General features: G+C 40.1%; 1 protein-coding gene across 1 annotated transcript in view; it reads left to right on the forward strand.

The window, feature by feature from the left end:
* The window catches only part of LOC127568849 (latent-transforming growth factor beta-binding protein 2-like), a 391,147-nt gene that overhangs the window by 225,599 nt on the left and 152,249 nt on the right, over positions 1-13,299 (forward strand). Inside the window, exons 14-15 of the mRNA XM_052013064.1 lie at positions 279-327; positions 7,215-7,313. Of these exons, the coding sequence (XP_051869024.1) occupies positions 279-327; positions 7,215-7,313 (148 nt within the window). The remainder of the gene's footprint in view (positions 1-278; positions 328-7,214; positions 7,314-13,299) is intronic.

The raw sequence follows: 13,299 nt of genomic DNA on the forward strand, positions 1-13,299 counted from the left end.
CTGAAGTTAATCACCATCTAACTTCTCCAAATTTGCTTGCATATCAAAAACTTTGGTACAAACAGAATTTCTAGCACAATGCTTTAACAGCTAGAAATGAATATCTTTTAAGGTTCCTGATAAGTCAAGGGGTTCAAAATTCACCTTGGGCATCATAGAAGTTCATGTAGCCTCAATTTAAGCACTGACCCAGTAGCTAAAACCAAAATTGAAGTTAAATTCATTGTCATTTTATATGGATAATTTACTGAATTGTAATCTGTTTTTGTTTAAAACAGCCAAAGCCTTTTGAACCAGTTCATGCTCCAAGTGTTGACGAATATCCAGGTTAGTAAGCACTTTTTTTTAAGATTGTATGTTTGTATAAATAGTTCCTCTGTGGTGTAGATTTGAATTGCCATTTGTTAATGATTAGTAAGTCATGTGGGCAGTCATAATTTGGTCCTTTGCATTTGGCTACAAATTCGTGAAGAACTGTGTTACTACCTCTAAATCTAAACATGTGAGAATGTGAAATTTTATTTTGGTTTTGGACATTTGCAGACTATTTCACAATACACTAATGCCTGTGGGCAACTATTGGATGTAGACAATACATTTTCCAGTTGCTCATTCTTACGCACTGAACAATTTTTTTTAACTAAAAAGTACTGCAATTCAGCATTTTACTTTGTGTGCAAAACTTGCATGTGGATCCATCAAAGGCAGATCTTAGTTAAATGCACAAGAATTCCATGGGATTCCAGCATTTTGTCTTCAGCCTTGCAAACCATGGTTTATTTCCTGCTTACCCGAGTGAGCATTACAGATCTTTGCATCTTGTTTTCTCCTTCACTGCTCACCTAAATCATCAACAATGTTCCTGTGCATTATTTGATTCTGATTAATTATTTTAATACCCTTATTAGACTTTGATAATTAAGTTGCTAACATTCATATAGTTTACAAGTTTTTTGTTGTCTTGCTTTTAAGGATGACCTTTCTACTTATAGAAGTGCTTGTTATTTTCAACATTAAGTTCCCGTAGTTGAAGGAAATCAATTAACAGTAAAAATATACATTCTTGCATTTATATAGAACTTCAGTGCTGGGATATCTGAAAGTACTGCAGAACACTATGACAGTTACTTGGGCATTATATCATTAAGTACCGTACTGGCCTGTTCTGCTTTACTTCCACATCAGACACTACAACAATCATTTGGTCGTCTTTGAATAGCTGGATCAGAGCATTAAATTAATGTTTGATCAGCAGATATGAGCTAGGTTTAAAACCTCAAAAAATTGCTGGTGCAGCAATTGCAATCTTCTCTCTAATACATTGCTGTGTTAGCTTGAAAATGCTGCAGAATATTGGTCTGAGATTTAGGCTCTGAATATTCTTAATCAGAGATGAAAGTTCTGTTGACTGAACAAAGCTAAGGCAGGTTATGAAGTCAGTATCATTTTTTTAAAGCAGTACCTTATCTGTGCAATGTATACGTTTCTCCTTCCATTTAACTCTCAAATACAGTTAAGAATGACTCCATTTCCTCATTCACTCGTTTCTGATTCTCACAGTTTTTCATTTTATGTGGAAAAGCCATACCTCACATTTCTTTGACATTATCCAGATCATCACACTGAACAGATTCTTTCAATCCTTCTTGACCTACTGAATGTTTCCAGCATTTTCTATTTTTCAAATTTCTAACATCTACAGTTTTTGATTTTTAAAATTCAGAAACTTTGTTGTGATTGAGGATGCCTATTTACTTTACCCATGGGAAATCATTTTTTGTTACAATTACTTATGTTAAGTAGTTTGTGCTTTACAAAGACCCAATAAACATTACTGCCAAGTTTTCTTTTAATTTATTCATTTTTCAGCATCTCTATCACTGGTAAGACAGGCATTTATTGTCCATTCCTATTTGCCCTAGAGCTGGTGTGATGAGCTGCCTTCTTAGACCATAGAGTCATAGAGCACCCCAGAAACAGGCCATTCAGCCCATCCAGTCCATGCCAGCCTGGTTTTCTGCCTAGTCCCATCTACAGGCAGGCACGGTAGTGTAGCGGTTAGCATAACACTATTACAGCACCAGCGACCCGGATTCGATTCCAGCCACTGTCTGTAAGGAGTTTGTATGTTCTCCCATGACTGCATGTGTTTCCTCTGGGTGCTCCGGTTTCCTCCCACATTCCAAAGACGTATGGGTTATGAAGTTGTGGGCATGCTATGTTGGTGCCGGAAGCGTGGCAACACTTGCAAGCTGCCCCTAGAACACTCTACGCAAAAGATGCATTTCACTGCACGTTTCAATGTACATGTGACTAGTAAAGATATCTTATCAGACCATAGCCCTCCATACCTCTCTCATCCATGCACCTATCCAAACTTCTCTTAAATGTTACAATTGAACCCCCATCCACCACTTCCACTGGCAGCTCATTCCACACTCACCACCCTGAGTGAAGTAGTTACCCCTCAGATTCCCCTTAAATATTTCACCTTTCACCCTTAAACCCATGTCCTGTAGTTCTAGTCTCACCCAACCCAAGGGGAAAAAGCCTGCATGCATTCACCCTATTTATATCCCTCAATTTTGTACACCCAAGATCTCCCCTCATTCTCCTGCACTCCAGGGAATAAAGTCCCAACCTATTCAACTTTTCCCTGTGAAGTTTCCATGTAAATTTTCTCTGCACTCTTTCAAGCTTACTGATACCCTTCCTGAAGGTAGGTGACCAGAACTGCACATACTACTGCAAGTTTGGCCTCACCAATGTTTTATACAACTTCACATAACATCCCAACTCCTGTACTCAGTGCCCTGATTTATGAAGGCCAATGCATAAAAAGCTCTCTTTACAACCCTATCTACCTGCGATGCCACTTAAGGAGGTATGGACCTGCATTCTCAGGTCCCATTGTTCTACCACACACCTCAGTGCTCTACCATTCACTGTGCAAATCTTACCCTAGTTTGTCTTCCCAAAGCATATCACCTCACAACTGTCATTGAATTCCATCTGCCATTTTTCAGCCTATTTTCCCAGATCACTTTGCAAGCTTCGATAGTCTTCCTCACTGTCCACTACAAATTTATTGATCCAGTTTAACACATCATTTAAATCATTAATATAGCTGATAAACAACAACGGTCTTAGGACTGATCCCTGCAGCACACCACCAGCCACAGGCCTCCAATCAAAGAAACAATCATCTACAGCCACTCTCTGGCTTCTCCCACTAAGCCAATGTTGAATCCAATTGACTACTTATCCTGAATGCCAAGTAACTTAATCTTGGAGCAGCCTCCCCTGCAGGACTTTGTCAAAGGCCTTGCTTAAAGTCCATGTAGATAACATCCACCACCTTCCCTTGATCAACCTTCCTGGTAACCTCCTCGAAAAATTCCAAGATTCGTTAGACATGACCTGCCATGCGCAAAGCCATGTTGACTATCCCTAATCAGGCCCTGCCTATCCAAATACTTATATGTCCTGTCGCTCAGAGTACCTTCCAATAACTTACCTACAACTGATGTCAGGCTCACCAGCCTACGATTTCCCAGCTTATTCTTAGAGCTTTTATAAAGCACAGAAACAGGCCCTTCAGTCCATCTGGGGCATGCCGGCCTGTTTTTCTGCCTCGTCCCATCTACCTCCACCCAGACCATAACCCTCCATACCTCTCATCCATGCACCTATCCAAACTTAAATGTTACAATTGAACTGGCATCCACCACTTCCACGAGCAACTCATTTCACACTCGCACCATCCTGAGTGAAGTAGTTCCCCCTCAGATTCCCCTTTCACCCTAAACTCATGTCCTCTGATTCTTGTCTCACCCAACCCAAGGGGAAAAAGCCTGCATGCATTCACCCTATTTATACCCCTCAATTTGGTACACCGCCAAGATCTTCCCTCATTCTCCTGCACTCCGGGGAATAAGGTCTTAACCTATTCCAACCTTCCCCTATAACTCAGGTCCTCGTCCCAGCACCATCCATGTAAATTTTCTCTGCACTCTTTCAAGCTTATTGATATCTTAAACAATGGAACAACATTAGCTATCCTCCAGTCCTCCAGCACCTCACCCGTGGCTAAGGATGTTCTAAATACCTCTGCCGGGGCCCCTGTAATTTCTGCACCAGCTTCCCACAAAGTCCAAAGGGACACCTCATCAGGCCCTGGGGACTTATCCACACTAATTCGCCTCAAGATAGCCAGCACCTCCTCTTCCATAATCCGAATACAGTCCATGACCTCACTATTTTTTCCTCAGTTCTATAGACTCCATATGTCTCCCGGGTAATGCAAAAAATGCACTACAGATACAAAAAAGTCATTTAAGATCTCCCCCTATCTCTCTTGGTTCCATGCATAGATGGCCACGCTAGTCTTCAAAGACTAATTTTGCCCTTGCTCTCCTTTTACTCTTAATATAGAAGCCCTTTAGATTCTCTTTCACCTTATCTGCCAGAGAAACCTCATGTCCTCTTTTAGCCCTCCTGATTTCTCTCTTAAGTGTACTCTTGTGTTTCTTATACTCCAAGCACCTCCTTTGATCCTGAATGCCTATACCTGATATGTACCTCCTTCTTCTTTACCAGGGCCTCAATATCCCTCGATAACCAAGCTTCCCTAAACCCATTAGCCTTACCTTTTATTCTAAAAGGAACATACAGATTCTGTACTCTCAATATTCCACTTTAAGGCCTCCCATTTACCAAGAATCTCTTTGCCAGAAAACAACCTGTCCCAATGCACACCTGCTAGATACCTTCTGATACCGTCAAAATTGGCCTTCCTCCAGTTTAGAATCTTAACCCTAGGACCAGTCCTAACCTTCCCCATAATTAACTTGAAACTAATGGAATTATCCCACCGCTGTCTAAGGAGTTTGTACATTCTCCATGTCTGCATGGGTTTCCTCTGGATGCTCTGGTTTCCTCCCACATTCCAAAGACGTACAGATTAGGAGCTGTGGGCATGACATGTTGGCTCTGGAAGAGTGGCGACACTTGCAGCCTGCCCCCAGCACATTCTCAGTAACACAAAAAGACATATTTCACTGTGTTTTTCGATGTACATATGACTAATAAATAAATATCTCCATAATTATCTTGAAACTAATGGAATTATGATCACTAGATCCAAAGTGTTCCCTTACACTCACTTCTGCCACCTGACCGGTCTCATTCCCCAAGAGGAGATCCAGTATCGTACTCTGTAGTTGGGACCTCTACATATTGATTAAGGAAGCTTTCCTGTACACATTTGACAAAGTCAATCCCATCCAGTCCTTTTACAGCATGGGAGTCCCAGTCAATATTTGGAAAGTTAAAATCACCTACTATCACACCTTTCTATTTCCTACAGCTGTCTGCTATCTGTCTACAAATTTGCTCCTCTAAATCCTGCTGACTATTGGGAGGTCTATAATATAGTCCCATTAACATGGTCGTCCCTTTTCCATTCCTCACTTCCACCCTAATTCTCTCAGTAGTCGAGCCCTCCAGTATGTCCTGTGAGATTTTCCCTGATGTAATGCCACCCCTCCCCCTTTAATATATCCCCCTCTATCATGTCTAAAACAAATGAACCCCAGAACACTGAGCTGCCAGCCCTGCTCCTCCTGTAAGCAAGTCTCACTAATGTCTACAACATCATAATTCCACATTCAGATCTATGCTCCAAGTTCATCACCCCTACCTACAGTACTCCTTGCATTGAAATAGACACAACTCAGAACATTAGTCCCACCATACTCAACCTTTTGGTTTCCATCTTTGCTTGTAGTCTTAACATCTACTTTCCCCACAGTCTCTCTACCTGCTGCCTTGCCACTCTGGTCCCCACCCTTCTACAATTAGTTCAGGTGCAAACCATCCTGTTTGTCCACTTGCCCTGGAAAAGAGCCCAATGATCTAAAAATCTGAAGCTCTCCCTCCTGTACCATCTGCTTAGCCACTTGTTAAACTGGACCATCTTCCTATTTCTTGCCTCACTAGCAAGTGGCACAGGTAACAATCCTGAGATCACCACCCTGGAGGTCCTGTCTTTTAACTTAACACCCAACTCCCTGAACTCACTTTGCTGGACCTCATCACTTTTTCTGTCTATGTCATTAGTACAAATGTGTACCACAACCTCTGGCTCCTCCCCCTCCCCCTTAAGAATGCTATGTACTCAATCCAAAACATCTTTGACCCTGGCTCCTGGGAGGCAACATATCATCCGAGAGTCTCAATCTTGTCCACAGAATGTCCTGTCTGCTCCCCTGACCAATGAATCCCCTATCACTACCACTTGCCTCTTCTTCCCCGCCCCCCCTTCCCTTCTGAGGACCAGAGCTGGACTCCATGCCCAAGACGTGACCACAGTGGCTTTCCCCTGGTAGGTCATCCACCCAACATGATTTAGAACAATGTACTTGTTATTGAGTGGAACAGCCATAGGGGTAGCCTGCACTGACTGCCTATCCACTTTACCACTCCTGACAGTCATCCAACTACCTGTCTCCTGCAACCTGGGTGTGACTGCTTCCCAGTAACTCTTGTCTACCAACCCCTCAGTCTCCCAAGTGATCTGAAGGTCATCCAGTTCCAGCTCCCTAACACTAAGGAGCTGCAGCCGTATGCATCTCTCGCAGGCGTAGTCATCAGGAACACTTGAGGTCTCCCTGACTTCCCACATCATGCAAGCCATACCACTTCCCTGGGTGCCATTCCCACAACTATACCCGTGCAATAATAAAAACTTAACAAAACCTCACCTTAGCCTTCACCTCTTCACCAAAGCCTCAGTCCCCCTACCCTTTATCCCCCTCCTGTCTCCCCCCATCTCCCTCCTACCCCCCTGTCTCTCCCTCCTCCCCCCCCAATATATAGAAAAAAAATGAAAATTTTTGTTTTGTATAGCCAGTCCTGTGACAGTGAGACTCAAGGAAGTACCTTCCTGACTCCTGCTGCTGTGGTAGATGCTGTTGAAGAGATGGCAGAATAGAATGCAAATTATCTTAACAATAGGATTTTGATGAAAATTAGCAAACATTTATGCAGAAGAAAATAGATCTGAGGAGTTTTAATAGAAATTGAAAAATGTTAACAAAAAAATTCAATAATTGAAAAAAAACTCAAATTAAGGGTGCTTTGCAAGTGTGGTTATTCTTTTCTCAAGAGTGCAACATCTTGCTTATGAACTGATTTTACTTTCTTTCCTATAGTGGAAGTAGTAGTGAAGACAAGCCCACCTGTACTTGTACAAGTTGTTCCTGAATCTACAGCTGGACAGGTGGCTTCTGTATTTGCAACAGAAATTTCTGGTAATTCTAATTGCATAACTTACATTTTGGATAACTTTGTCAGAAGCAGCTTTATTGGTATTGGTTTATGGTTATTTCAAAGGTTATATAAATACAGCGCAAGCAGTATTTAATTATAACAGAATAAACTATGAGTAATATGCAAAATGTCAATCAAATAAACTGCGGATACTGGAAATCTGAAATAAAAACAGAAAATGCTGGAAAATCTCAGCAGGTCTGACAGCATCTGTGGAAGTAGAAATGATCAACATTTTGGGTCTCAGATCCTTCTGTTCTGATGAAGGGTTTTGGTCCCAAATCATTGACTGCTTCTCTTTCTACAGATGCTGCTTCAATGCTGATGATAACACTGATTTTATTCCAAACTAGTAGAAGTTATTCTATTCTTTTCAGCTAAGAAGGTTAGGTGGGGTGGGATGTTGGGGGGGGGGGGGTGGTGGTGGTGTTGCAGGAGCACCACAATCCAGTGGAGCAGTCATTATGGGGCCTGAAGAACCAAATATACTCTTGCTGCTCTGCAAGGAAACCAAAAATAATAAATCAGCTCATCTTTCTGGACTTTTTCTGGGCCTATATGTTTTCTGCCAGGTTTCCTTGCTCAAAAGTTAAAATTGTATTTGGGCTCCAATGACCTAGTTGAGAAATATTCTTCAATAAGAAGCAAAACAGACCTAATTCAAATGTATCTCAAATGTTTCGATGAAGCATTCAGATGCTGTGAAGATTTTGAATATCACATCACCATTAATCACCAAGTAAAACCAGTAATGCACCCCGAACACTAAATACTAACTGAACTGAAGAGGAAGATAAAGAGTATTTTGAAGAGGTAACCAAGATGATTGATGATGGCAGTGCAGTGGACATTGTCTTTCTGGAGCAGCACACAAGATGCTGGAGGAACTTAGCAGGTCAGGCAGCATCTATAGAGGGAAGTGAACTGTCGACTTTTGGGTTGAGACCCTTCATCTGGACTGAAAAATAGAAGGTGCAGGGAAGGGGTAGAGCAAGAGCTGACAAGCTCCAGGTTCCAGCATCTTCAGTCTCTTGTGTCTTCGTTGCCTATATGGACTTTAGCAAGGCATTTGACAAAGTCCCGCATGGAAGGCTAGTCTGGAAGTTTGGGATTCAGGGAGAGCTAGCTAATTGGATACATAATTGGCTTGATGGTAGGAAGCAGAGGGTGATGATGGAAAGCTGTGTATTGGACTGTAACCTTGTAACTAGTGGTGTGCCACAGGAATTGGTGCTGGGCCCATTGTTGTTTGCCATTTATATAAACGATTTGGATGAGTTGTACAAGGCATAGTTAGTAAGTTTGCACATGACACTGAAGTAGGTGGGATCATAGACAATGAGGAAGGTTATCAAAAATTACAGGGGGATCTTGATCTGCTATGTAAGTGATTGTCAAATGGAAAATGTCAATTCAGATAAGTGCAAGGTGTTGCATTTTGGAAAGTCAAACCAGGGTACAATAGGGCCCTGGGGAGTGTTGTAGAACAGAAGGACCTAGGAGTACAAGTACATAGCTCCCTGAAAGTCGCATCACAGGTAGACGGGGTGGTGAAGTAGGCATTTGGCATGCTGGCTTTCATCAATCAGAGTACTAAGTATAGGAGTTGGGATGTTATGTTGTAGTTGCACAGGGCATTGGTGAGGCTGCACTTGGAGTGTTATGTACAGTTTTGGTTACCCTGTTAGAGGAAAGACTTCATTAAGCTCAAAAGAGTGCAAAGAAGATTTACAAGAATTTTGTCAGGACTTGAGGACCTGAGTTATAGGGAGAGGTTGGGGAGGCTAGGATTTTAATCCTTGGAGCGCAGGAGACTGAGAGGTGACCTTATAGAGGTGTATAAAATCATGAGGGGCAAACATAGAGTGAATACACACAGCCTTTTTCGTAGGGAAAGGAAATCAAAAACTGGAAGGCATAGGTTTAAGCTGAGAGGAGAAAGATTTAATAGGGATCTGAGGGGCAACATTTTCATGCAGAGGGTGGTGCGTGTATGGAACAAGCTGCCAGAGAAAGTGGTTGAGGCAGGTACAATAACAACATTTAAAATACATTCAGAGAGGTACATGGATTGGAAAGGTTTAGAGGGATATTGCCCAAACGTGAGGTAATGGGTCTATCTTAGATGGGCATCTTGGTTGGCATGGCTTGATTAGGCTGAAGGGCCTGTTTCTGTGCTGTATAACTCTATAAATCTATACCACAACAGAAAAAAAACTCTCACTTTACAGATAGCTGCCTCTTTTAAAGGCCTCGTAACTGCTCTAATACAGGATAGCAAGCCAATAGCATTTATATCTATAAGTACTGGCATCAGCAGAAACACAATAGGCTAATATAGGAAGAGAACTATGAGTATTTGTATATGAATATGGGAAATTCTACACCGTCTTTACAGGAGAAAGTTTGCAATAGAAACTGATAACTGATCCTTAAAGGAAATCTACAAGAAAAGTCTCTTTGGAGTACCAGCCACACTGCAAAGGCTACTCGTGCGTCTTCAAACTTTATTTTAAAACTTGAATCACCAAAGCACAGAAGGCTATGGATTAAGTGCTGGTAAATGGAATTAGTAATAGATGAGCAAAGATAAACTGCTGGAGGAACTCAGTGGGTCAAGCAGCATCTGCAGAGACCATCTCAGCATTTGCAATCGCTTGTGTCTCGAGTATAGATGAGTACTCACTGTGATGTTACAAACCAGGAATGGTGCCAGCAGATACACTATCTCCACTGTCACTACAGAAGAAGCATAAGCTGAGAGGTCTAGCTGTGAATATATATTATCCAGAAAATTGTGCATCAACAAAGGGTGTAAATTCAAAGAGACAGACAAAAATTTGGAAATGCAGATGCTTCCTCACAAATGATTTGTACATAGGCTGAAAAGATGAAACAAAGACAGGCTGCCAATAGATGTCTGTAGTCAATCACAGATGACATCTTTTGGAGAATGCTGTTTTATTTGCTGTATTTAAAATCATATCCAAAATTATGCAAGGAAAATTACTTAAGGAGGTGTCTGAAGGCCAAAAAGGCATAAACATTTGCAAACTGACAATAAGATCAGCTATGTACTAGACTGCATCCATAAAAATGTAGAGAGAATAGGGTTGACATGCATGATATGGTAGAACAAGACAACTTTGTCGAGAAAAATACATCCTCCCCAAGTTAGTAGTAAACAATGACAGGCTGATGCATAAGTAAAAAGAATGCAACACTAATGCAACGATGCTAATTTGCTACCCGAATTGTGAGGAGGACGAGTTGTACATGTACAAAATCTGATTCTGAAAACACAGAACTAAGCTAAAGTCATTGATAAAGCCAATACCCAAAGATTATTTATCCTTGAGATTGAAACAGTTCAGTAGATGAGACAGAATCAAATCCAATAACTTACACCAAAGCGAACATAAAAGAAGACAGCAATTCCAGCAGATGTGAGTGTAACTTCAACAAAACCAGGAATAACTAATATCACATTACTGAGAAAAGCACACTAACTCATAGCAGAGAGGAATGACTTTAGCCAAGTCAACAAAGTAATGTGCTGCCTAAGTGCTATTGGGAAGAGGAAGTGCAGCAAGTAAAAAAGAATCGCCTAAAAAAACTGAAAAGAATGAGTTGTTACATTATTGTAAGACCATTTAAGGAATTATCTTGTTAGACGAAGTATGCTATTTAGAATTTGTTGTACTGATCCAGTCACCGGTACATTATATTCTTTGTACTGAGTGCTCACTGTTTCATTCAGCAAGCTCATGGGTTGGAGGATGGAAGAATAAGCATATTGTTGAGTACTGATCTGGGTCTGGAAATGTAATTAACGAACAGTGTTCTGAAAAATAAGAAGATGTAACAGATCTCTAATAAAGCTACAGGAGGAAACTAATCCCATCACTGTTGAATTCCATATTGTGCACTGCACAAATACATTGAAACAACATGCTGGAAATCATAAATTGGCTAATTAAACAAAAAAAGAGGCTTGTGAGGAACAAAAAAATACCAAGAAAATCATAAGAAGAATGAAGTGACCCATTAAGGAACAAGATGGAGGAAGCCCCTGTTGAGATATGCTGTTGTTATTCAGCTGTAACTAGCTCGGTCTAAAACTTCCTGTTCCAAAAAGAAAGCTATTGTAGTTATAGGTTAAGAAGGAATCAACATTTGAAACTGATGCAGTTCAGCTGTAATTTTCTTTTAATATCTATTTGACAATGCATTACTCTTTAGTTAAGCCTTTTATTTTCACAGTGCATAATTATTCTTAGGAGACTATTGCTAGCTAGCAGCAGAATAACAAGTAAAAGGTGTAGATTAAAATTGTGCATTGTCATCAAGATAGCTTAATGGCGAGACTAATTGGGAATGTATTTGTTCTTTGTAAGACTTGCTTTGTGTAATTTGGCTACTGTATTTGCTGATACAATAAGTATCAGTGTTTAAAAACAACTTGTCTTCAAAGCATGCCTGTATCATATGGTGTTAAATTATAGGCTGATTTGTGGGTTTATTTAAAGGAGGCAAAAAGTTATAAGGAGTTGTCCTAGACTGTTTATATAAACCTAAATCGTTGTTATTTTAACTGCTTTAACATAGGGAGCATTTTGTTGGAGTTGCCAAGTAAATCTAAGATCAAGTTAGCTGTCCCTGTGGCATCTGGAATTCCCAGTACCTGATTTTTATCTGACAGATATAGTAAAATTAATAAATGTTGCAAGTTTATATTCCAAGTAACAAGCTTTGATTTAAAGTCAGGACAGCAGGGATTTAATGAAGTAACACAGATCAAGTCTGAGTAAGTCATCTGCACTGTTTTTACTGCTCATTGCTGTTTTAATTTTATTAATAATATTTTGCAAATGTTTATAATTGCAACTGAAGTTGAACTTTGTGCAGTTAAATCAGATATAAAAGATTACAGTCAACACTTGGGATGCCAAAAGTGAGATAATGCAAAAACAAAATAATGCAGCTGGATATCTTAAGAGATAATCTTAAACCAAAACAAAAATGTTGATACAACATTTTAAAGGATACAAATATAAGAAAACATGATATGAAAGATTGTTCAACCAATCAATTGTTCTCTCTACTGACACAGGACCATCAGACAATCAATAAATCAATCAGTCTTAGACTGATACCAAATAATTTAAATTTGGGGGACAATTGAATCCTATGAAGCAATCAAGGATTTAGAAAAAGAATTACAGCAAGTATGCACATAATTGCAAAATGAAATTTAGGATAGAAAAGTGCAAATTTCTTGACACTGGATCAAGATATTTTTCATAAGTATGCCATGAATTATATAAAGTGAAGGCAAAAGCATCTGGGTTTACATGAGGAATAGGAGATCAATATCAAATTTCATGTATGGCAGATGTCACTAAATTGAAGAATAAAATTGTTACAAATGTTTGAAAATCAGATTTTTCTGATTTTTGATAACTGTTTAAATTTGAGAAAACCCTATTTCATTGACTTTAAAGGATTCTGCAAGTTTTTATGTAGCATGACCTCTATTATTAAATATTTAGAAGCATTTAGGGTAATAATGAATTGGCATCCTATTTTTTTCTTTTCCACTTCAGTCCAAGATGAGTCATAGAGTCACATAGCATAGAAACAGGCCCTTCGGGTCATCTTGTCCATGTCAACCAAATAACCTATCTGAGTTCGTCCCATTTGCCTGTACTTTGCCCATATTCCTTTAAACCTTTTGTAAACATCTACCTACCTGTACAAATGGCCAGTCTTTCCTGAAAACTCAACCCCTCCAGTCCCAGTAACATCCCTGTGAATCTTTTCTGCACGCTTCCCAGCTTAATGACATCCTTCTTTCAGCGAGGTGACCAGATTTGCACAAAATACTCCAAGTGTGATATCACCAATGTCTTGTACTTCAGTTGATGTCACAGCTCTATACTCAAATGCCCTGACAAACGAAGGTAA

Source organism: Pristis pectinata, chromosome 1 (assembly GCF_009764475.1).
Source record: "Pristis pectinata isolate sPriPec2 chromosome 1, sPriPec2.1.pri, whole genome shotgun sequence".
Lineage (NCBI taxonomy): Eukaryota > Metazoa > Chordata > Chondrichthyes > Rhinopristiformes > Pristidae > Pristis > Pristis pectinata.